This window comes from Pipistrellus hanaki (genome assembly GCF_964339955.1).
Source record: "Pipistrellus hanaki genome assembly, chromosome: 8".
NCBI lineage: Eukaryota > Metazoa > Chordata > Mammalia > Chiroptera > Vespertilionidae > Pipistrellus > Pipistrellus hanaki.
This window is the reverse complement of record NC_140510.1, coordinates 6,703,398-6,729,160: the sequence shown is the minus strand read 5'-3', so window position 1 is coordinate 6,729,160 and position 25,763 is coordinate 6,703,398. Positions and strand designations below refer to the sequence as shown.

Here is a 25,763-nt window from a genome sequence, read left to right as displayed (position 1 = left end):
TATATAGACACTGGGTGCTTGAATGGTGCTAGACCAGTGCTGGTTCCTTCAATGAGTGTTATATTGATGGATCCAACAAGTTCCCCGAGATTGGGACCATTTCTATAACAGGCCACTACAGAAGTCATGGGAAGGGTGCTTGCCACCACATTTGGTTGGAAACTTTAAATGCTGTCTAGAAGTTAGATTTGACAATATAAGAGTTTACCCTCAGAGAATGGATGGAGGTGGGAAAGGAAAAAGGTGTTCCAGCAAATGTAACAAAATATGCAGTGACCTGAGGGGAAACAGACTTGTTGCCCGTGGGGATCTGAACATAACTCAATGTGGAAAGAGGAGGCAACGGGGTCTGAGAATGATGAGAAGGAAAACTTCACAGGAAAGTAAAAATCTAGGATAGAAGGGAGTTTGGAATTAACTCAAGGGCAATGGGGAGTTATCAAAAAATGAATGGCATGAATATATTTGAATTTTTAAAAGATCACCTTGGTCAGAAGAGAGAATTAAAAGGGCACAGGCCTAGAGGCTAGGAGAGGTATATGAACACTTGGAATAATTTGATTCAGATATTAAGGTGGCCAGAATGAAAATAATCATAGTGGGAACATAAAAATTGGTTATCCTTTTCAATAAAGAGGGAATATTGCTAATCGACCCTCACACCATTGCAAAGATGGCAGCACCCACAGCCAATAAGGAGGGAATATGCTAATTGACTGTTACACCCTCAAAGATGGCAGCAACCACTCCCACAAGAGAGCAGCCCCCCAAGTTGCAGGCAAGCCTTGGATGGTAGCTGCCCAGTCTCCCAGGCCGCCCAAGGCTCAGGTAACTAGTGCTGGCCGAGGCTTGCGCTGCCAGCAGTGGCAGCAGCAGAGGTGTGATGGGCATTGCCTTTCCCTGATTGCTGGGTCACCTTCTGCCCCTGAGGGCCCCCTCATGCACTGGGCCTCTAGTATATAAATAAGACTGAAGAAATAAATACAATGTAATGCAAAAAGATTGAATAAAATGTTGATTGATGGATTCTGGAGAGGCAAGAAAGAGGAAGACATGGATGGAGCAGGTTTCTGACTTGGGCATTTGAGTTGAATGTAAAGAACTTTTCTGAGAAAGGGAAACACAAGCAAGAAAAGGTCTAGCTGTGTGTGTGTGTGTGTGTGTGTGTGTGTGTGTGTGTGTGTGTGAGGCAGGATTAAACTTGAGGTCAGTTTAGAACATACAGACTTTGAGGATTCTATGGGACAATCAAATGAAGTTGGTCCCAATTATTTTAAAGCCACTAAGATCTGCATCTCACTAACTGAAATCATGGGAATGGATGATATATCTCAGTGAGGGTGCATTCTTTCTTCAGAAAAACTAGAACTGCCATAATAAAACTGATATTTAAAGGAAACCAACACTTCCAGGGCCTCTGGTTGGATGCGGTACCCACACACACAGAAGGCTGAGAAGAAGCATTCATGCCTTAGAGCTTGTGGGGGAGAGTAAGGTCTGAAATAGATTTGGCAACGGGGCATTTCTTAGTAGTCTTGCAATGGGCTATTTAAATAGGAAGTGGAATCATTTGTTATATGGAGTGCTTCCAAATGAACTATGTCATTAATTTATTCTTTCATTAGTTCATGGAACAACTCAACTCACTAACAGAAAACTTGGAAACCAGGTCTGCATGCAATTGTGCAAACATTCTTTAAAGCTGCTTTTATCCAATATCACTCACATAGTTTTATGCATCTATTGCTGGGGGAAAGAACTAGTTTTCTACTAACTATACCATACACTTCTATCTTCATATTCGAGCAACAAATTTGTATGCATTTAAGTACTGTTTATAGAAATACTGCATTTTAAAAGCTACATAGTATAGAAAAACTTAACATGAGGAAAAATCCCTGCCTCACTTCTTCCTACTCCCAGGCTATCCTCCTCATATGCAGGTACCTTTAATTCTATCAGTTTTCATGTTATTTTTCTTCAATTACATTGAATATATAGCTATTTCTTGATTTTATCCATTTTAGATGTTATCTTTTGTCTTTCCATTATGGTAGATGAGAAATTACCTTTCTTGGACCCAGTCACATCTGGGCCCACCCTCAACCCTCACCCTCCGGGCCTCCAGGACAGGTTTGCCACTTTTTGATTAGGTTGGATTTCAAAGTTCATGTTGTTTGTCTGATGTAAATATCACATGTTGCTGATAGCTAAAGCCTGCATATTGTCCCTAGCGCCTCCCTCCAAAATTCCTCCATTGCATGCCTCATCCTAGGCCAGGTTTTCTCAGACTCACAGATATTCTGGGCCAGATAATTATTTGTGTGTGTGTGTGTGTGTGTGTGTGTGTGTGTGTGTGTGTAGTGGGGGAAGAGTTTACTGTCCTGGGTCATTAAGATGTTCAGCACTGCCCTAGCCAGTTTGGCTCAGTGGATAGAGTATAGGGTCCTGGGTTCAACTCTAGTCAAGGGCATGTACCTTGGTTTCAGGCTTGATCTTTGGTCCTGGTTGGGACCAATGCAGGAGGCAACCAATAGGTGTGTCTCTCTCACATCAGTGTTTCTCTGTATGTGTCTCTCCCCTCTCTTCCTCTCTCTCTCTCTCTCTCTCTCTCTCTCTCTCTCTCTCTCTCTCTCTCTCTCTCTCTCAAAAAAAAAAAAAAAAAAAAAAAAAAAAAAAAAAAAAAAACCTCAATGGAAAAATATTTTTGATGAGGATTAACAACAAAAAAAAGAGATTTAGCAGCATCCCTAGCTTCTACCCAGTATATATCTGTGTTGCTTCTCATCTTAATGTTTAGTTATTAAGATGTTACCTGTGGGACAAAATTATGCCCAGTGGAGAACCATTGACCTAGACTTGCTTCTTGCTAGGACTTCTGCAAGGCAGTTACCCTGAAATCACCTTGCCTGTTCTGAGGTGGGTAACCTATTTCCTGGAGCCCATATATTCCTTTTTTTTTTTTTTTTTAATACATTCCATTGATTTTCCACAGAGAGGAAGGGAGAGGGATGGAGAGCTGGAAACATCAGTGAGAGAGAAACATTGATCAGTTGCCCCTCTGCATACCTCCTACTGGGGATGTGCCCACAACCACAGTATATGCCCTTGACCAGAATTGAACCTGGGACCTTTCAATCTGCAGGCCGACTCTCCATCCACTGAGCCAAACTGGTCAGGGCCATATTTCCTTTTTACACACTTCTTTCTTTAGGAAATGCACCTTGTGCCTGCCCCCTACTATTCATACCTTTATGTAACCTCCTTCCACAACCTCACATTGTACGAGGTGGCACTGTTGAATTTAGATTCTAAAAGTTCTGTCTTAGGTAGTATTCTCTCCCCCTCTCTCTCTTCCCCTCTCTCCCTTCACCACTCTCTCTGGAGGTGGGGGAGGCTAATCGACATGTCCTCTGGTCAGCCCTATTTAAAAATCAAAGAACCAGCATCTGAAAGCTCCAGTCAAGAGCCACAGGATGAATCTTGGAAGCAGATTGTTCCGTCCCTTCAGGTTACTGAGGCCAGACCTGAGTGTGAGCTTATGAGAATCATCCAGCTAAGCCAACCCCACATTCCTGGTCTCTCACAACACTGTCACATCCATGTTACTGTGAATGCAGAATGGGGCTGCACACAGAACTTGGTATTTCCCAGGAACAGATTATCTGAAAGCCCAGAAATATAGGAAATACACAAACCTAAAAGAGTCCAGGAGACAGCGAATGACTTATGGGATATTTATGTTCAAAAGTATCAACATTTGCTTGACAGAAGCCCAGAGAATGAAGTAGTCAGGGAGTAGCAAGGCCAAAGAAAGGGGCCTTCTGAGGCAGGCTCTTCTCAGGCTGAGCACCCAAACTCCTGGTGCTCCGAGGAAGCCTAGAGCATGCCCTACTGCTGGTGCCAGTGAGGGACTGGCAGGGGGCACAGTTCAACACTGAAAGTCTTCCCTGCGGAAGAAGCAATGGGGGACTGTCTGGGCCCCTCTGCCCTGGGAGTGGCTGTGAGGTGGACACTTGAGAGAGGACCCTCCCTGGAGTTCTCATCACTGTCTCCCTGGACTCAGGTTTTTGGAAATGTAAGGTGTCTGGATTTATCATCATTCTCTCCAAGGTGTGTGCAATCACAAACAGACAGTGCTCCTTATGACTGTATCTGTTAAAAAGAGGAAATGATGCAGCAAAGTGGAAAAGAATATTCGGTGCTGGAGGGCACTAGGCAGCCACCAGGGGAGGGTGATGGAGCTTTGTTTATACTTTGAACCCAAATGATCTGACCACAGATGGATGGCCTTAGAATTAACACATATTTTATACTATACACATGTATATTTTTAATCTTCACTTGGCTATATGTTTAGCGAGAGGAGAGAGAGAGAGAGAGAGAGAGAGAGAGAGAGAGAGAGAGAGAGAGAGAGAGAGAAAGACATTGATGTGAAGCATCTATTGGTTGCCTACCCTATGCACTGTGATTGGGAATTAAACCCACATCCTCAGTATGTGCTCTGACCAGGAATGGAATCAGAAACCTTTGGTGTATGGGATGATGTTCCAACAAACTAGTCATTGGGCCAGGGCCATATTTTATATTTTATTTTGTTTTATTTAAAGGGGCCAAGAACTGATGATAAAAAGTAGAATAGGGAATTGAAATAGAGAAAATTAAGAACAAAAAAGCATCTTATTCTATTTCATGGCCCAATACAAGGGGCACTGAACCCCTCTCAGGAAGCATTGGTCACTCCCTTCTTTGCCTTACTGGACCCCTAATCGACTCTGTCCCAGCACTTACATCACAGGGTCACCCTCAGTATGTGTTATGCATCTATTCCCAGAATAGACCATTAAAGGCAGGCCAGAACACTATTTATCGCAGTCTTTCTGGTACATGAAACAGTGCCCGCCACATGGTAGAACCTGTTGAATATTTGCTAAATGTAATTATTTAGGGAGAGAGTCCATGGACTGTGGGGAGGCAGAGCCATCACTCAATAAAATTCTGCAAAAGTTTAATGTGTTTTCCTCCAGCCCCTTTTTCTCGACCAATGCCCCGTCTCCCCCAACCAGGAGGTCTCTGAGAAGTTGCCTGAGGCCCAAAGCCCTGGCTATGAAACCACAATGGCCTTGCCTTCTTTTTCCCAAGGACCCTCTGACACAGAAATGCCTCCTCTGCCATCTATTCTTTCATCCCATGAATTAAAATGATTTCCTTTCTTTAAGAAGAAGAACTTGTTTTCATTTGAAAAGATAAGAGGACAGCTTAACCTGAGTAAGTCTCCAGTGGGAGAAATTTCAAGAAAAAAAAGATAAAGGTCAAAGAATTCTGAACCTGCCAAATCCAGTCCCTGCCAGGGAGAGGCCTGCAAACATGACTTTAAGTCTCACTGCTCCTCTTCCCCTGGCCTTGGCATCTTATTAAATGAATGTGCAAGCCAAGAATCTCGTTCAGTATTTACACAGGTCACCCGCTATGTTCACCCCTGGCTTCTTAACCCCGAGAGTGCTGTGACTGACAATGGCTGAGGGCATTTTCTTCCTCCCAGGAGAACAAAGAGAACTCCTTTTAAGAGTGACAGTCTCATCCTCATTTCTACCACATTCCCAAAGGCACCTTACATCAAAGAAAGGTTAAGAAACCTGTTCTAACAGAAGACTCTTAATCCATCTCAGAAAGGTGAGAATCAATCTTATAAAACCTTTAGAGAATGACTTTCCCAATTAACCCTTTTCCATGTTTGATCTCCTAATCTTTTGTTCCTTCCTGTAAATATTCTTAACTTCCATCAGTATTTTCACAGGTATGTTTTTTACCAAAATGTATCCAAGTCACATTGAAATATCTCTACTTCTTTATAATACAGTGTCACCAATATTATTCACTGGCAATTATATCAGTGGCCTAATACCACCAACGTACTGGGAACAAGCTATAAGGATACCAGTTCTTAATTCCACACCGAAGCATTTCAAAGTCTGCAAGTGAAACTCTAGCAGAAAAAATACAAATGCATGGCTACACTAGAAAGTATACAAAATCACAAAATCTCAGACTTGGAAACACACTCAGAGTTTATTATTCTGTGTCATTCACTGCTGGAATTATTATCATGGTATCCCTAACTCATTGTCATTTATTTATTATTTGATGACTTCCAAAGCAAGGAATCCACTGTAACTTAAGGTATTTTACTTTATTACAATCCCGAGTTCCTAGGAGATTCATCCCTAAAGTTAGGCAAATTCTGACTTCTAGTTCGACTGCTTGGGACATATGAGCAATTTGGATTTTTTATGTATTAGGTTGTTCTCCAGGAAATTTAAGGCGTTTTCTCTCTCTCTTTCTCTCTCTCTCTCTCTCTCTCTCTCTCTCTCTCTCTCTCTCTCTCTCTCTCTCTCTCTCTCTCTCTCTCTCTCTCTCTCTCTTTCTCTCTCTCTCTCTCTCTCTCTCTCTCTCTCTCTCTCCCTCTCCCCCTAATTATGTTTAGAAAGAACCCTATCTTTGTTGATCTTCATAGTCCCTGATACTGTGTGTTGACTCCAGAGAGTCAATGAAAGGATGAGTGAATGAGAACATGTCTTAGTTGTGTTTCTGCAGTGAAGAGAGATGGCAGGAAATACTCTGTATCCTAAATCTCTGAGCCATCCATCACTATCTACTGCGATAGGAGTTCCCTAGAGCAATGGTGGGGAGTGGGTTTGGGACATTTGGGTAGTGATTCTCTATCTGAGGCTGAGTGAAGAGAGGGGGGAACTTCATTACTAACAAGGACTTGGACACCTATTTCCCATGAGTTAGATGGAGCTGCCAGGCCTGCACTTTTACCTTTTCACTGAGATCTAAACTTAAAACAAACAAGCAAGACAAATGTTTCTCTTTGCTTCCTTCATTTAGCTAGGGTTTTAAAAACGTGGGTGTCCAGCCTGGTAGCTCAATTGGTAAGAGCATCCCTACATGCCAACATTGTGGGTTTGATTCCCTATCAGGAAACATATAAGAATCAACCAATGAATGAATAAATAAATAGAACAACAAATTAATACTTCTCTCTATTTCTCTCTCTTCCTCCCTTTCCCTTTCTCTATCTCTAAAATTAATAAATAAATTTTAAAAATAAATTAAAATGCAGGTGTCCATTAAGTCAAGTACATTTTTTAATTACATGGGGCTTTAGAGTATAAAAAACAGGGAATAAGGTAAAATTCAATAATGCCATACCAATTAAATAAGTTCAAATTTTTAAAAACATGATATGTTTCAAAAAATATAACACTCTTAGTTTAGCTGTTGTTGTGGAGTATACAGAATAAGCTGCCAGTCTTGGGAAGGAGGATTGAGTCCCAGCTCTTCTCTTTATTTGCTGTAGAATTTTAATCAAGATATTAAACATTTATGTCTTAGTTTCTACAACTATACAATATTGGGTATATTAACACCACCAACCACACCGGGTTATTGTGAGAATTAATGTGTACATTAATTAGAATAATGCTCAGCATAGAGTACTCTATAATAATAAAAGCGTACTATGCTAATTACACTGGACTGCTGAATGACCTTCTGTATGTAATTATGGACGTCCTTCCAGGTGAAGCTGCAGCAGCAGGGCAGAGGCAGTTAGGGGCGATCAGACAGCAGGCAGAGCGGTTAGGGGCAATTAGAAAGGTAGGCTAGTGGTTAGGGTGGTCAGGTCAGGCAGGCAGGCCAGCGGTTAGGAGCCAGTGGTCTTGGATTGTGAGAAGGTGCAGGCCATCCCCATGCACGAATTGCATGCACTGGGCCTCTAGTATATTATAACAGAGTAATGGAGTAAGACATATTCAGTCTGATATAGTGATTTCTGTTATGCATTTATATCCATAGGAATGGCCTGACAGATACAGATGTGCCTGTGGGACCACACAATAGGTGCATTGGGGGAATCTTGCATCTTAGTGCTCTGGAACTATTTTCCTTAGAGATCAACCGCACCATAGTAAGGTCATCCAGTTTAGAGAAAAGATTGTTGGGCTGATTATCAGGAGATCTGGCTTCCAGACTCAGCTATGCTGTGAATTAGCTGGCTGACCCATGTTAACCAGCTAATCCAGGCCCCAGTGTCTCAGCCAGCTTTATCAACCTCACAGACATATTAGGAAACAAAGACTGAGAACTAAGGGTTCTAATCATACAAATCACTGATGATAATTAACAGGTCTAAAACCCATATTGTCTCTTTTCTCTCCCAAATAGTTCTGGAAATACTAGTTATCCTTCCTGTCTTTCTCTCCTTCTCTTGCTCCCATCATGTTGTTCTGAGAATGAGTGACCCTTTTAGTTCTAGTTGGACATTGTTAACTGGAAGTAAGATAGTTCCAGAGCACTGAGATGCAAGATTCCCTCCAAAGCATCTTTTGTGTTGTCCCACAGGCACATCTGTACCTGTCAGGACATTCCTATGGACATAGACAACGCATCACAGAAATCACTATGTCAGACTAAATATGTGTTACTCCATTATACCAGTCAGGCCTGATTCAACTCAGAGGCTTGCCAGTTTTGATCCTTGTTTTAGTCCTATACACCATTCTTTATGTTCAATGCTATAAATAGTTAAAGCGAGATCAAACAAAAAAGAAAACACACACACAAACACATAAGAAAAAGTGCAAGAGAAATAGCAATAGTCTGTGTCTGAGGTCTAGAGAGAGCACGGTGTGAGCTACAGATCTGTCTTCTTTCCCCCCTCCCAGTCACAGGTGATCTCTGTGGAGATGGTTCTAAAGCCCAGACACATCTCATTATAACAGAAAGTCACAAGAAGAGAAAATACATATTCTTGATCACAGAAAAGTGTCTTTGAGACCATGCTACAGGGATGTCCACACCCTTGCCTTCTTTTCCCAATCCTAATAATTGTTTGTTCCCCTAGGATTTGGATCACATAGTGTCCTTGCCATGACCATATCAATAGTCCTCATTCTGGCAATGTGAGGGCAGAAAACCTGACTTTTCCTAACAGCTGTAAGACTAGTATCCTTCACCATCCCTCATATAAAGTGGACTCTAGCTCTTTTATCCCTCTAAGCTTCACAGATTCCATTTTGTTCACATTCTTTTCAGAATCTGATTCTCAGAACTCAGATCTGTATCCCACAAGGTTATGATTCACATATACCACTTCTGTCTAAGAGCTAGGCAATCCACTTCTATTAATATAGCCTGCATTTATGCTAGTTGCTTTAAAATCCCTCAGTAAAGGAGACTCAGTAAAGATGGCAAGCTATATGTGACAAGTGTCCTTCTGAAATTCAGATATACTTATAATCTTCTTTTTACACTTAATGGATTCCAGCACAGAATAAAAATAAAGAAATACCACTGCACAGTCGAGGCAAATTAAAGTAGATGCATTTGACTTCAGTGATGAACTGACACTGGCCTGGAATATCAATTGCAACTCATAAAGGTCAAGTTCAATCATGGGTTTGCCTGGAGGTCTGGAAATAAGCTGCTCAGATGACACCAAATTTAGGTTGAAATTTTGCAGAGTTTTGGAGGGCATATACTTTCTTTCTAGCCCAATATGACACTCCATCAGGCTCCCTGACATCAGTACTCACCATTCTTGCAGAGCAAAACAGCCAGAAAGTCCTGAGAGGAAGAATTGATATAAAGCAAGAGGCTTGGTGCCTGGGATGTCACAAAGCTGAGTGCGATGTTTTCCTTAGACGGAGCCGACTCTGCATAAATCGCTGAGGAAGACTGGCTTAGATTCTTGGTCACTGGGTAGGGTTCTTGAAACATGTAAGTAACTGAAGTGCCAGCCTCAAAAACAGCAGAAACCTCTGCAAAATACAAGATGGGGAAGCACACATTAAGGTCTGAATTGAGTATTCAGGATATAATCATAGCTTGTTTATTGTTCCTATGCATTAGGCACTGCGTGAGGGTTTGTACATTAATTATATAATATACTTTCCACAATAATTCTCAAGTGGCAGAAATCATCAACCTCATTTCCTAATGAGAATCATGAGGCTTACAGAGGCTAAGAACCCTGAACAGGTTGCACAGCTAAAAGAGAGCTGGGATCTGCTTAGTGAAATTCAGGTCCAGTTTAATATATATTTTCAGAATAACTACCATGAGACAGGTTCATTTTTCAAGAAGCAAAGATAAAATGTCCCTGCCTTCAACATAGTATAGAGAAATTTCACTGGGACGATCTTACTTTTAAAACTGAGAGGCTAAGAATTCTAGTTTGTCTTTTTCTCATGTATCAGGAGGGTTTTAAGTGGGTTCTAATTTACTGAGAGCAGGATGTGGGGTAAAAAGGCCTCATGTGATGCACAACATAGAGGAAAGGAGGCATCCCCAAGCTGATGACATTCAATCAGCAGGAACATGCCAGCCCCAGATCTTACTGGGGCTGTGTCCTGTCCCACTGCCAGGTTAGTGGGGCCAGCACGAGACTGGGCTTCAGCACGGGGTGGGAAACCTTGCTCAGTCCCAGGGAAGCAGGGGGACCCTGTGAGGACTGTTTTCTCCTTGGGCAAATGGGAAGCATGAATCCTTCCTCAATGATCTAGAAGTGGTGCAAGGGAAATGGCAAGAGATTGATTTCTTTGTGGAGAAGAAAATGATGTGCGCAAAGCACTTAAGACAGTTGCCCACCACAGTTTGAACTCATAGGCTCCCAAACCAGAAGGCAGTTTAACCAGAACCCATTCCAACTTTCTTCATTTAAATATCTGTTTATTGACTGCACATTTATCCAAATGCTGAGATATGCTCTTCTCTGATTCAAGGCCACTCTGAAATTCCCTTTCAACTCTGTCGCTGTCCAGCAGAGGTTCCCTCTTAGAGCTTCATAGCTTAGGTCTGGCAGCACGACTCTATCATAAAGTTAGTAAGCAGGAAGCTGCACTGTCATAATTTCTCTTTCCAACTGACATGCGCAATGTTGCTTGTTCCCCATGAAATGATCTCATTGAATTAATAGCACCTAGAACATAATCAAACCTGGCTTTTGTTTTATTATTTTTTATTTCTTTTTTTTAAAATATATTTTATTGATTTTGTACAGAGAGGAAGGGAGAGAGATAAGAGAGTTAGAAACATCGATGAGAGAGAGTCATCGATCAGCTGCCTCTTGCACACCCCCCACTGGGGATATGCCCGCAACCAAGGTACATGCCCTTGACCGGAATCGAACCCGGGACCCTTCAGTCCCCAAGCAGATGCTCTATCCATTGAGCCAAACCGGTCCCGGCGAACCTGGCTTTTGTTTTCTAATTTGATTGCAAATTTGTTCTACTTTTGTGAAAACTCTATAACTGCCTGCAACTGTACCAACAAAAAAATGAAGGTTGTATATTTATATATATATTGTTAGCAAATTAGGAATACTATTTTATTTTTGCTAAAGATTCACATTAACAAGAAAATCCTCCTGATTACAGAGATATGCAGTGGAGACTTGTGACCGTGATGATGTGGGTTAATTATTAGTTTGATTCAAGCACTTTTCTTGAGTGAACTAACTTCCTTGGGGACATTTTGCCTGCCTTTTGAGCTGCTATCTCCTAGTTAACAGAAAAAAATGGTTTTCATTTAATGTTTGTTTTGTGTGCGTGTGCGAGTGTAAGTATAGAGCATTCTGTTATGTAGCATTAGAGGCCCAGTGCACGAACTTACCTAAAAATCAGTTAGGTTGTAATTATTTCAGGAAAATATAAAACACATTGAAAATAAATTTATTTCTTTTTTTAAATAAATTTCAACGACTTTTTACAGAGAGGAAGAGAAAGGAATAGAGAACTAGAAACATTGATGAGAGAGAATGATAGATCAGCTGCCTCCTGCACACTCCCCACCGGGGATGTGCTCGCAACCAAGGTACATGCCCTTGACCGGAATCAAACCCGGGACCTTTCAGTCTGCAGGCCAATGCTCTATCCACTAAGCCAAACCAGTTTCGGCAAACACACTGAAAATAAATTTAAAAATTGGCATGATATTAAAAATTTGTTCTTAAAATTTTTATAATAATTATTCTGTTGATATGTACTATTATGAGTCATTATTTAGCAATACATATTGCACTATTTCAGATAAAGTGATGTTATCTAGCATTTGCTTCAAAATAATAAAGAAAGGTAAGTGGGTGTGAGCATTTAGGTTAATTAAAAATGGCCATAATTTGATAATTACTGAACATAAATAATAGGTGCATTGCATTGTAAAATTCTTCTCTTGATCATTGTACAAATAATTTTCTTTTGTAGTAAAAAGTGTAAAATAAGTAAGTCCTTAGAAATGTAAGTATTAGACAATTTTATCATGTTGTTGTTTTTTCTTTACAACTAGTAAACTGTAAGCTAAATATACATATTACTTTTCACTGAAATTCTATTACTAAGGACATAATTTATTAATATGTTTATCACAGAGCTAGAGGCCCGGTGCATGAAAGTCATGCGGAGGGTGGGGGGGTGGGAAGGTGTTTCAGAGCCCATTTGGGCCAGATCCCGGGGATCAAGCCTAAATGATCAGTTGGACATCCTTCTCACAATCCAGGACTGCTGGCTCTCAATGGCTCACCTGCCTGCCTGCCTGATTGCCTCTTACCACTTCTGCCTGCCAGCCTGAACACCCCCTAACCACTCTCCTGCCAGCCTAGTCACCCCTAACTGCCTCCCCTGCAGGCCCAGTCACCCCAAACTGCCCTCCCTTGCAGGCCTGGTCCCTCCCAACTGCCCTCCCCTGCTGACCTGATTGCCCATAACTATCCTCCCTGCTGGCCACCTTGTGGTGACCATCTTATGTCCACATGAGGGCAGCCATCTTTTCCACATGGGAACAGCCATCTTGTGTGTAGGAGTGATGGTCAATTTGCATATTACCTTTTTATTATATAGGATTATCTATGTGTAAACACTGGAATAATCTAAAATTCCAAAATATAAGAGCAACTATTTAGTGATACTCTGTAGGTCAACAATCATCTCAAGTGCTTTGTGAAGTGCTTACTGCATATGCACCACAAACATTTGTGAAGAATTCCTGAATTGTCCACACTTTCCACATTTATAGTTGTGAAAACCAGGAATCAGAAGGTTGAGCTACACAACCATTGTCCTACCTGTAGATTGTGGATTCTTAATGACTACTAATATTGAACATCTTAATTGAACATACAGAATCTGAATATCAGCAGATCTGGAGGTAGAGTTCCACTATTGATAAGGTGAGCTCTGGTGGCAGAATTACAAGCAAGAACCATTCCACCAGATGGGATATTCTGCAACATTAAGACTTATAAATTATATAAGAATGTCTACTAAATGAATAACAAAATTCAGTATATAAAATGTAATGGACAGACATCTTAGCTACATTGAATGCAAAGAAAAGAGCTAGAACAAAATTGGATTTTCTTTTTAATTGTTGTCTTTGAGTAGATTGGCTTTTTATTTTCCTAGATTTCCAAATGTGTTACCAATTAGAATTCAAAATATCTTATCTAATGTTTTTAATTTAAAATAACTTGAATGACAATATGACAGTTATGCCCAGATTGTTCAAATAATGGTGGGGATAGAGGTGGGCTAAAGACAAGCACACATCAAAAATGGTGTTGGAACATCTGGACATACACATGCAAAACAATGAAGCTGGAACCCTGCCTCACACCATATTAAAAATTAATTCAAAATGGATCCAAGGCTGAATGTAATATCTAAAATTATAAAACACTTAGACGAAACTAGAGGCATAACTCTTCATGGCCATAGGTTGACAATAATTTCTTAGATATAACTCCCAAAGCACAAACTACAAAAGAAAAATGATAGATAAATTATTCATCAAAATGAAAAAATAAACCAAACTTTTGTTCTTAAAAAATACTACCAAGAAACTGAGAAATGGAGAAAATATTTGCAAATCATATATCTAATAGGAAAATTATATTCAGAATATAAAAAGAATTCCTACAACTGCACAATAAAAATAAATAAATAAAAATTGACAAGATATTTGAATAGATATTTCACCAAAGAGGATAAACACATGGGTAATAAGTACATAAAGAGATGTTAAATAGTAGTAGTCATTAAGAAGATGCAAATCAGCCCTAGCCGGTTTGGCTCAATGGATAGGGTGTCAGCCTGCAGACTGAAGGGTCCCAGATTCAATTCCAGTCAGGGGCATGTACCTTGGTTGTAGGCACATCCCCGGTTAAAGGTGTGCAGAAAGCAGCTGATATATGTTTCTCTCTCATTGATGTTTCTAATTCTCTATCCCTCTCCCTTCCTTTCCGTAAAAAGTCAATAAAATATGTTAAGAAATGCAAATCAAAAACCACAGTGAAATCTCATTTTACTTTTTTATGACAGTATTATAAAAAAAAAAGGCAGACAATAATGTGTTTGTGAGGATGAGGAGAAGTCAGAATCCTTATATTTTGCTGGGGAGAATATAAAATAGAGCATCCACTTTGAAAAACAGTTTGCAAGTTTCTCAAAAAGTTAAACATATGGTTACAATATGACCCTGCAATCCCACTTCTAGGTTCATATGCAAAGAACTAGACAACATAAGTTCTTACAAAATCATGTACAAGAATATTACTAGAATTATTATTCATAATAATACACACACAAAGAGAAACACCCCAAACTATCAACTGATAAACAGATGAATGAAATGTGGTGCTTCCAGAGTCTGAAACAGTCATTGGAAAATAAAAAATAATAAAGTACTGAAAAATTCTACAACATAGATGAACTTTGAAAACATGCTAAGTGAGAGGAAGCAGACTCCAAAAAGCTATATATTGCATGATTCTGTTTATATGAAATATTCAGAATAGACAAATCCTTAGTGATAGAAAGTAGATTAGTAATTTCCAAGAACTGGAGAGAGTGGTTGGTGGGGGATTTCTACTAATGGGTATGATATTCTTTGCAGATAATGATGAAAATAGTCTGAAATTAAATAGTGGTGATGGTTACACAGCTTCATGAATATGCTAAAATCCCATGAAATGTACAAATTAAAAAGTTCAATGTCATGCTATGTAAATTAAATAACATTTTTTTCAAAAAAAAGCACAAAAAACCCCTACATATTTAAATCTTATTGCCACATTATTGTATAGAATTAAATTAGGATCATATATGGGGAAAAGGAGTCTAAAAGATGGTTGGACCTCCATCTCTGATATTTATTAGCAAGTAACTACACCTCTGTGAATATCAGTTAAATGTAGATATTACCATCCTCCTTACTATGTTGGGGAATAAGAATAAATGATTTGTTCAATAATTAAGACATATGGATAAATCTCCCTAATTCTACCCCAGGTCTTTCCAGTATTTGCACACCCTGAAATACACATGCCATAGTAAGTTTGCACAGAAGACTGTTCCAATAGAAAGCCACTTTGTTCGGGACCACTGGTAGCTAATGGCACCATTTCAGTCCCACACCTTGGTTCCCAAAGGCAATTGGCATGGCTGATAGACTTGGTACAATATAGACGTGGGGACTGCTGAATATAAAGAGAATTATTTCCTTTATTTAAGGGATGGACAGGGGAGTTTGGAAACAGTGAAATATGAAACAAGCTGAAAGGCTAAACACATGTTTGTATATTTTGCTTGTAGATCAAAATAACAAGTGGGGAGCAAGCACGGAGGAAAATCCAACAAATTAAATCAAATGATACAGTGACTGGACAGTAGATAATTCATAGGAGCTTCTTTGGAGAAAGGAGCCAATGAAAAATTGGGCCACATTCAGAACAATATGATTTATGAGTTATTTGAACAATGTCCCTGGAAAAATGCAGAGCTCTACATTTTTTCCCCCCCCAAATAGAAGCTTGGCTATAGATCCCATAAAACAAAGCCAGGACACTGAGTGCTGTCACCTGGTGGTGTCCATTCTGCAATTGCTTCTTCTAGCATGCGGAACCAGTGTAAGGTTGGCATTCACAGTTTTCAGGGACGGTGCTCAGAGACTCCTCCAGCAGCACTTTGCTTCCTTTGCTACAATGGGAGCCTATCTGATGGGCCCTGTTTTATTCCAAGCTCTAATGTAGGGCACTCTGTTGGCCCTACAATTTGTACAATTACTTTTCTCCCAAAGAGCACAGTGCTCTCCAGCACTGACAAGCAAGTAATTCACACTAACTGGACAGTGCAGTTGGATGAAGAGTATGAATTATAGATTCTTTGAACACAATCACGGGTGCTCCTGTCCATAATGTTTTTAAATTCCAACAGGAAGTTGGATCAAATAAAGCATTGTTTGGCATAGGGATATATAACTGTCACCATCATATCTATCATCATTGTTTGAATATAAGTGGTGTTTAAAATGGCGCTCTTTGGGATAAAAGTAATTGTACAAATTATAGGGCCAACAGAGTGCCCTACTTTATTTTGATAATTTAAATACTCTTTTTCAAAATTATTATTTTTAAAGTAAATGATTGATTGCATTCAACATTAGTTTTTATTAGTTTCAATTCAGCATAATGGTTAGCCAATCATAGACTTCAAAAAGTGTCCCCCCTAATATTCCTGTACCCAATGGGTTCCATACATAGTTATTAAAGTAGTATTGATGCCGAAACCAGTTTTGCTCAGTGGATAGAGCCTCGGCCTGCGGACTGATAGGTCCCAGGTTTGATTCTGGTCAAAGGCATGTACCTTGGTTGCGGGGACATCCCCAATAGGGGGTGTGCAAGAGGCAGCTGATCAATGATTCTCTCTCATCGATATTTCTAACTCTCTATCTCTCTCTCTTCATCTCTGTAAAAAATCAGTAAAACATATTTTTTAAAAATCCCCCTATAAAAAAAATAAAATAAAGTAGTATTGACTACACTAGAGGCCCTATTCACAAAATCCATGCAAGGGTAGACCTTCCTTCCCTTCTTGTATATGATGTAAAGGAATCCTCTAATTTCTTTAGTTGTTTTGTTGTGTTTTTTTGTTTGTTTGTTTGTTTGTTTCATATACCTTTCCAATTTTTCTAATACCTTTTATTGAATAGAATGTCTTTACCCCATTATATTCTTCTTTCCTTTGTCAAATAGCAATTGATCATAGAAGCATGGGTTTATTTCTAGGTTCTCTATTCTGTTCAATTGGTCGACAGGCCTATTTTTTTGCCTATGCAATGCTGTTTTGATTACTATTGTCTTGTGTTATGATTCCTCTAATTATGTACTTCTTTCTTAAGACTGCTATGGCTATTCAGGATCTTTTGCAGTTCCATATATGTAATTTTTGAATTATTTGTTCTAGTTCTGTGAAACACACCATTGATATTTTGTTGGGAATTGCATCAAATCTGTAGATTGCTTTGGGTAGTATGGATATTTTAACAGTACTAACTCTGTTATTTTTTTTCATGAGCATTGTATATGCTTCCATTTATTTGTATCTTCTTCAACTTCTTTCTTCAATGTCTTATAATATTCCTAGTAGAGATCCTTTATATTCTTGATCTAACTTATCCCTAGGTATTATTTTTAATGCAACTAAAAATGGGATTATCTTCTTTGTTTCTTTTTGATAGTTCATAATTGATGTATAAAAATATTTCTGGAGATTTATTTTGTATCTGCTAATTTACTAAATATATTTAGCAGTTCCATATAGTTTTGTTGTTAATCTTCACATGAGGATATTTCTTCCATTGCTTTTCAGAGAGAGTGGGAGGGAATAGGGGAGGGGGGGAAACATTAATGTGAAAGAGGCACATCAATCAGTTCTCTTCTGCATGCTCCCAGCCAGGGAGCAGGGAGTGAAAACACAACCCATGTCCCTGACCTGGAATAAACCCAGGACCCATTCATGCTCAGGCTGACGCTACAACCACTGAGCAACACCAGCCAGGAATCCACATTTTTAAAGTGAAATATTTAATGTTCTTTTATTATAGTATCCTGACATCTGCAAATAATTACAGGATACTAATTCCTTTCCAATTTGCCTTCATTTCATTTCTTCTTGTTGTTTTATTGCTGTGACTAGGACTTCTAGTACTATGTCGACTAAGAGTGGTAAGTGACAACCCTGTCTTGTTCCCAATTTTAAGGGAAATGTTTGTTTTTTTGCCATTGAGTATGATGTTGACTGTGTGTTTGTTTATATATGATTTTATTATGTTGAGGTATAGTCACTCTATTCCCAGTTTGCTGAGTGGAGTTTTTATTGTAAATAAAAGGAGGCAAACTTTTATCAAATTCTTCATTTGCACTTATTCATACGATCAGGTGATTTTTAGCTTTCATTTTGTTTACTTAGAGTATCATGTTAACTGATTTGTAGATATTGTACCAATGTTGTATCTCAGGCATAAATGCCACTTGGTTATGGTATATGAAATTTTAATGTATTAGCTGGTTTATTAATATTTTGTTGAGGATTTTAGCATCTGTGTTCAACAAGGATACTGGCCTATAGTTTTCTTTCTTTGTAGTGACATTTAGTTTTGGGATTAGGGTGATGCTTGGAAGTATTCCCTCCTCTTGAATAGTTTGGAATGGTTTGAGAAGAATAGGTATTAGTTCTTCTTTGAATGTTTGGTAAAATTTTCCTGTAAAGCTATTTGTTCAGGACTTTTTTTTTTTTCCCTACTTCAATTTCATTAATTACTAGGGGCCCGGTGCATGAATTTGTGCACCTTGAAAGGATCTGTGGACTGATTGCTTGCAGTGGGTATAGGGTGGGTCTTGGCCCATCTTCCAGGCCCCCAGGTCCCTCTCTGCTGGCAGCCCTGCTCCCACTGCCACTTCCATGCACTGATGGCAGTGGCCCCACTTGCACCCGCTGATGGTGTGGAGCCACTGGGGCCAGCGCTAGCAGTGGGTGTGAGCAGTGGCTGTTGACACAATCATCCTTTAGGAGCAATGGGAGGTGGAGAAGGCCTGAGGGGCGATTGGGGCCAGCAGCCATCGCTTGCACCCACTGATGGTGCTGAGTAATTGGAACCAATGCTGGGTGCCAGTGGCCAGCAGCAGATGCGAGCAAAGGCTCTGGGACTGGCAGCGGGTGTGAGTGGGATCGGTGCCAGCTGCAAGTGTGAGCCTCGGGCAGGAGAACGAAGAGCAGGAGCAAAGACTTTTTAGTAACCACCAGAGGTTTGCCCCGATAAGAGCAACCCATGCCCCACCTTGGTCTGGAACCCCCACTCACCTGCTCCACCATCCTGCCATGGCCAAAGCTCACCATGTTCCATGTTCTGCCACCTGCTGCCAAAGCATGCCATGTTCTGCATGTGCCCCTGGTGGTCAGCACACTTCATAACAACCAGTTGTTTGTTTTTTTGGTTGTTCCCCCTTTCCGTCTATTTGCATATTAGGAATAGATAGATAGATAGATAGATAGATAGATAGATAGATAATCAGTCTGTTCAGATTCCCTGATTCTTTTTGATTCAATTTTAGAAAATTGCATATTTCTAGAAATTTACCCATTAGCCCAGTGGTTGGCAAACCACGGCTTGAAAGCCATGTGCAGCTCTTTGGCCCCTTGAGTGTGGCTCTTCCACAAAATACCATGCCTGGGTGAGTCTATTTTGAAGAAGTGGTGTTAGAAGAAGTTTAAGTTTAAAAAATTTGGCTCTCAAATGAACTTTTAATTGTTGTGCTGTTGATATTTGGCTCTGCTATCTAATGAGTTTGCCAACCACTGCATTAGTCCAATTTCTTGGCATATAGCTATTTGTAATATTTTCTTACTATTCTTTATTGCTATGTTGTCAGTTGTTACTTCTCTTTCATTTCTGATTTTATTTATATGGATCAACTGTCCTTTCATCTTGTAAAGTCTCACTAAAGGTTTATCAATCTTGTTTATCTTTTCAAAGCACCAGCTCTTGTTTTTATTGATCATTTGTATTGCTTTTTGGACTCTTTTTATTTTTTTTTTGCTTATTTATGATCTGGTCTTTAACTTTTTTGTGCTCTCTTGGGGCTTTGTTTATTTTTGTTTTATTAGTTCTGTTAAGTGTAAAGTTGAACACCTTACTTGAGATTTTTCTTATTTCTTGAGGTAGGTTTGAAATGCAGTTAATTTTCTTCTTAGGACTGCTTTTGCCATATTCCATTTTGAGTTGTGTTTTAATTTTCATTTGTTTCCGGGTATCTTTTAATTTCTTCCTTGATTTCTTTGTGAACCTATCCATTGTTTACTAACATATTATTTAGCCTCCTTTTCATTGTCGGTTTTTAGGTTTTTGATTATTTTTTTTCTTCTGATTAATTTCAAGTTTCAAACCATTATGGTCAGAGAAGATGCTTAATATGATTTCAGTCTTCTTAAATTCATTGAGATTTGTTTTTGTATCCCAACATGTGGCCTACCTTAGACAATGCTCTATGTGCAATTGAAAAGAATGTATATTCTGCTGTTTTGGGGTAAAATAGTCTGGAGATATAAATAAAAATAATCTAATCTAGTGTGTAATTTAAAGTCATTATTTTCTTGTTGATTTTCGGTTTCTAAGAACTACTTATTGATGTTCGTGTAGTGCTAAATTTCTTGTTATCATTGTATTACTGCTGCTGTGTCTCTTTATCTCCATCAAAATTTGCTTTATATAGCCGAAACTGGTTTGGCTCAGTGGATAGAGCGTTGGCCTGCGGACTGAAAGGTCCCAGGTTTGATTCCGGTCAGGGGCATGTACCTTGGTTGCAGGCATATCCCTAGTGGGGGGGGGGTGGTGCAAGAGGCAACTGATCGATGATTCTCTCTCATCGATGTTTCTAACTCTCTATTCCTCTTTCTTCCTCTCTGTGAAAAATAAATAAAATATATTTTTTAAAATTTTTGCTTTATATATTTAGGTGCTCCTATGTTGGGCATATACTAATATATGTTTACAAGGGGTATATCGTCTTCTTGAATTACTCTCTTTATCATTATTTAGTTTCTTCTTTGTCTTTTACTAAAACCTTTGTTTTAAAGTATATTTTGTGTACTTATATTTTCATTTAGATTTGTATGAAATATGCATTTACTAGAGGCCTGATGCATAAAATTTGTACATGGGGGTGTGTCCAGCCTGCACCTTTTCTAATCTGGGACAACTCCAGGGATGTCCAACTTCCCCTTTAGTGGTATTGGGCCTTAACAGAACGTTGGACAACGTTGGACAACCCTCTCACAATCCAGGACTGCTGGCTCCCAACTGCTCACTTGCCTGCCTTCATTATTGCCCCTAACCACTTCTTCCTGCCAGCCTGATCACATCCTAGCCACTCTCCTGCCATCCTGATTGATGCCTAACCACTCCCCTGCCAGCCTGTTGGACCCTAACTGCCCTCCCTTGTAAGCCTGGTCACCCTTAACTGAGCTCCCCTACAGGCCTGTTCACCCCTAACTGAGCTCCCCTGCAGGCCTGGTAACCCCCAACTGCTCTCCCCTGAAGGCCTGGTCACCACCAACTTCTCTACCCTGATGGCCTGGTCACCCCAAAATGCCCTCCCCTATAGGCTTGATCACACCCAACTGGCCTCCCTTGCAGGCCTGGTTCTTATCAACTACCCTCCCCTGCTGGCCATCTTGTGGTGGTCATCTTGTGTCCACCTGGTGGCAGCCAACTTGTGTGTATGGAGTAATGGTCCATCTGCTTATTACTCTTTTGTTAGATAGGATAGAGGCCTGGTGCATGGGTGGGGCCTGCTGGTTTGCCCTGAATGGTGTTTCAGATAAGGTTGGGGGTTCCCTTGGGGCGAGGGCCCAGTGGTGGTTAGCAGGCTGGACATGCCCCCTGGTGACTCAAGTGGAGGCCCTGGTGTCTTGTATGTATTTATCTTCTATAATTGAGACTTTGTAGCCTTGAGTAGAGACTTTATCCAGCCAAGTTGTGCAGAAAGCTTGGCTTCCTCCATTTCTGGGGAAATCCAAGCCTCCTGCTCACTCTGGGGCCTTAGCAATCTTGGTTAGGTTACTTTGCATATTCACTCCTGATTGGCTGGTGGGCATGGCTTGTGGGTGTAGCAGAGTAATGGTTAATTTACATATCACTCTCTTATTAGATAGGATGTCCTTTAATTTTAGTCTGTGTGTGTCTTTCATCCTGAGTTTCCTGAGTTGGGTCTCTTGCAGATAACATTATATATAGGTCTTATTTTCTTATTTATTTAGTTTCCAATGTCTTTTGATTGGAGCATTTAAACTGATTACATTTAATGTGATTATTGATATGTACATATTTATTTCCATTTCATTCTCTGTAACTATATTCCTCTTTTTTATTTTTTCTTAAAGAGGATTTTTTAACATTTCTTGTAATATTGGTTTGGTGGTGATAAACTCTTTTAGCTTCTTCTTGTCTGGGAATCTCTTTAATTCTCCTTCCATCTTAATGATAGCCTCACTGGATAAAAACCTCAATTATGTCAACTGTAGAATAGGGAGATTTTTATTAAATACAAGATACTGATTTTACTATTTTATCTATACTAACCCTGTTGTAGAAATTACTTAGAATTGCATAAGGGTCTATAAGGTTCCTCCAGGGCTAGATTCTATGAGTCTTTATTTAAAAAAAAAATGTTTTTATTGATTTCAGAGAGGAGGAGAGAGGGAGAAAGAGAAAGAAACAAAAATGGTGATAGGGAATCATTGATCAGTACACCCCACACTGGGGATTGAGCCCACAACCCAAGTATGTACCTGGCTAGGAATCAAAATGTGACCTCCTGGTTCATAGATCAATGCTCAACCATTGAGCCGTGCTGGCTATGCTATGAGTCTTTAATTTTATTATGGATGGGATAATCTGAACTGGTAAGTTCAGTGCACCCTTCATGATTCAGGTGACCCAACATAAGTGAGAGTCAACCTTCCCCAGTGCTCACTAACTCTTGGCCATGGCTAGCCTATTTGCCTTATTGCTATCCATATAGTACAATTTCACTGTCAGGGTCTATACACAATGATAATGATTCTATGTAATTATGTTGAGGAGATATGTAGAGTCTCTTAAAAGAGAAAAAATGAGGAAGACTAAATGATGGATTGAGGATTCTGCATGGTGAAGGAATAATATGACTTGGCCATAGGCTATTACATGGTATATTGGAAAACAAACATGACCAGTGTACCTTTTTTGCAAAAGGGCCCTTCATATGGTGAACTGGTGCAATCGCAGAAGTATCCACTGCGCTTCTCCACACACTTGCCGCCATTGTGGCAGATGCTGCCATAGCTACTGCAATGGCCTGGGCATCCTGGTCGGACTCCAGAGGTGACCTTGGCCCGCTCCTCCAGGTCCAGTTTCTGCCCATTCAAGAGCAAGGAACGTATGCATCCTAGAAAGCCTTTCTGTTTTGATGATGTTCCTCCTAAGTGATGAAAAACAAACAAAAAAAATTAGGTATCACAGGGTTCAGACTTTTTAAATTTAATTTTGGCATTCATAATAGTCAACTATTATTCTGTTGTGATGCTGTGGAGAAATTTTTCATTAAAGTTTACATGGAGAATTAGAAATTTGAAGAGTCTAGGGGAAATGCATTTTTTTTCAGGCTGGGAGAAACACTCCTCCCACCCTCCCACTCCCATGCACACACACACACACACACACACACACACACACACACACACACACACAAATTGTTTTTAAATGTTATAGTTCATGTGGAATCCTGTACTGTACATATTTAAGGTAGAACCCTCAAGATAAAAAAAAAATCATGATCCTTGCAAATGAAATAAAATTTATTTGTTGTCTACTGCAGACATTTCTCTGAAGTGGAACACACAGAGAAATTGTGCCTCTGGCAAAGTTAGAAGCGAGTTGTTAGGCTCCTGGAGTTAGAAATTGCTGTGCTTATGGGTGCAGTACGGTGGACTACAAAGAGGGTGGACTTTAGGACAAGACAGACATGGAATCCAACTCCATGTTACTAGGTGATCCACCACTGACTCACATGAACCCCCCATTGGCCTATAAAATAAGAATTAGTCTATTCCATGTGTATATAGGAAAGCTTAGTGAAAATATAGTACATCCTTAATCACTGCTCTTTGTTACCCCTTCACCTAAATCCTCACAATGGTATATACATATTGATCTCAGAGATTACACTCAAATTGTTATTTGGATGACACATTTCTTCTGCTGGAATGCAGAAAATGATTGCAAGCCAACTTTCAGCTGAGGGCATATTTTGAAGGTTTCAGAGACAACCACAATGCTCATTGCAAATTATCTATCAACAGAGTGAATCAAAGATACAGAATATTTTGTTACTATTTGAAACCCAGGATTCTATTAGCCTAAACATGTACTATCAGAAATATGTCATTTGAGAAACAAAAAGAAAAAAAAAAAGCTAAATCCCATCAGCAGATATTTATTTTGTGTTGAGAGTTCTGGAAAGTCCCAGAGAAAATGTATACATGGCATTAAAGAACTAAATTCCATTCTAAATGCAATGCTTTCAGCTCAAATCCATGCACAGAGGTAGCTGGAGGGCACTCAGGTCTTCCAGGTGTACATGGAGTACTACAGGAGAGGAGAAGGTGTGTTGGAGAACAAAGCCTGCCTGCCACTTATTTCTGTGTAAGTCATCTATGCTTTCTGAGCCTCATTTATTTCTAGTTCTTCATATTGCAACCTCGTTTAATCTTGGACTAGCAAATGATAAAAATATATTCCCACTAAGGTGGGCCCAGATATGAATTCCAAATGTTCAACAAGAAACAAAGCTGGGTATGTTAAAGGAATGTAATGTAAAATTTTCTGGCATCAGTTAGCTTGGCAGGGTGGACAAGCAAATAATTGCAAATGGGGATGGTGGCAATATAAGGTAGAAGCAGAGAGAATTCGCCCTTCCTTGAACCATACCAGATCATCAGACATGCAAATATATGTATGTCAGCCACTATCTGCACCTAAAGACAGAATGTTCCTAGAGGATTAATCTAGTCTCTTATCCTAAAGGAATAATAAAACTCCACTGTATTTTCTGTTCTGGTAAGTGATACTCAGGTTGGCCAGGAGGTCAAACCTAAATTGCATCCTCCCATCTATCTCAATTTTAGTGAGTAAATCTCCTTTAACCACAAGATAAATCAATTGTAAACACAGCAGATCATAGAGAAAGATTCATTCTTTCCTGGAGATTGTGTAGAATAAAGAGGACAGCACTTAGACAATCCAATGTTTTGTTCTATTTTTCCTCATTTTGTAGTCACTCCCTGTGATGGATTTAAATAACTCTTCATACGTCTTGTTAGAGCTATTTTTCTTTAGCAGAGGTGGAGAATGCAGGATCTGTTGCCTATTTTTTTTTTTTTGCGTGTGACTCAGTCTACAAGTTTATAAATGGAAAAGATGGCTGTGGTGGTTTCTCTGGCAGACATGCACCCCTTGAATTTGAGACAGAGAATGGCCCAAGACAAGAGGATCAGCTCCATCCCACATGCTGACAAAACACGGTGACACAAAGGACTATGAACTAAATGGCAATACCTGACTGCTTTTATTCTCTATGAGGGAAGAAAATCTAGAGAATTTGAGACTCCCCCCTCTTCCCCACACACACCCAGGCCCTGTCAGGTTGTCAGCACACTGCACTTTTGACATTACCTACTGTGTGTACAGTTGTGCTGGAGGCGTGACTGTGAAATTTGAATACTGTGCAGAAATGCAGCCAGTCTTCCCTCCTCCTCTCTCACAGCCCTTCCCCCCACCCAGCCTATGGATCTGCTCTCCCAGGTTCTTCTGGACCCATCAGATTCTTTCCA

The 25,763-nt window shown here is 39.8% G+C and overlaps 1 protein-coding gene across 1 annotated transcript in view; it reads right to left on the bottom strand.

The window, feature by feature from the left end:
* Positions 1–25,763, bottom strand: part of CNTNAP5 (contactin associated protein family member 5) — a 777,193-nt gene that overhangs the window by 99,329 nt on the left and 652,101 nt on the right. Inside the window, exons 18-19 of the mRNA XM_084892213.1 lie at positions 23,114–23,353; positions 9,600–9,824 (exon numbers count right to left, since the gene is read on the bottom strand). Of these exons, the coding sequence (XP_084748339.1) occupies positions 9,600–9,824; positions 23,114–23,353 (465 nt within the window). The remainder of the gene's footprint in view (positions 1–9,599; positions 9,825–23,113; positions 23,354–25,763) is intronic.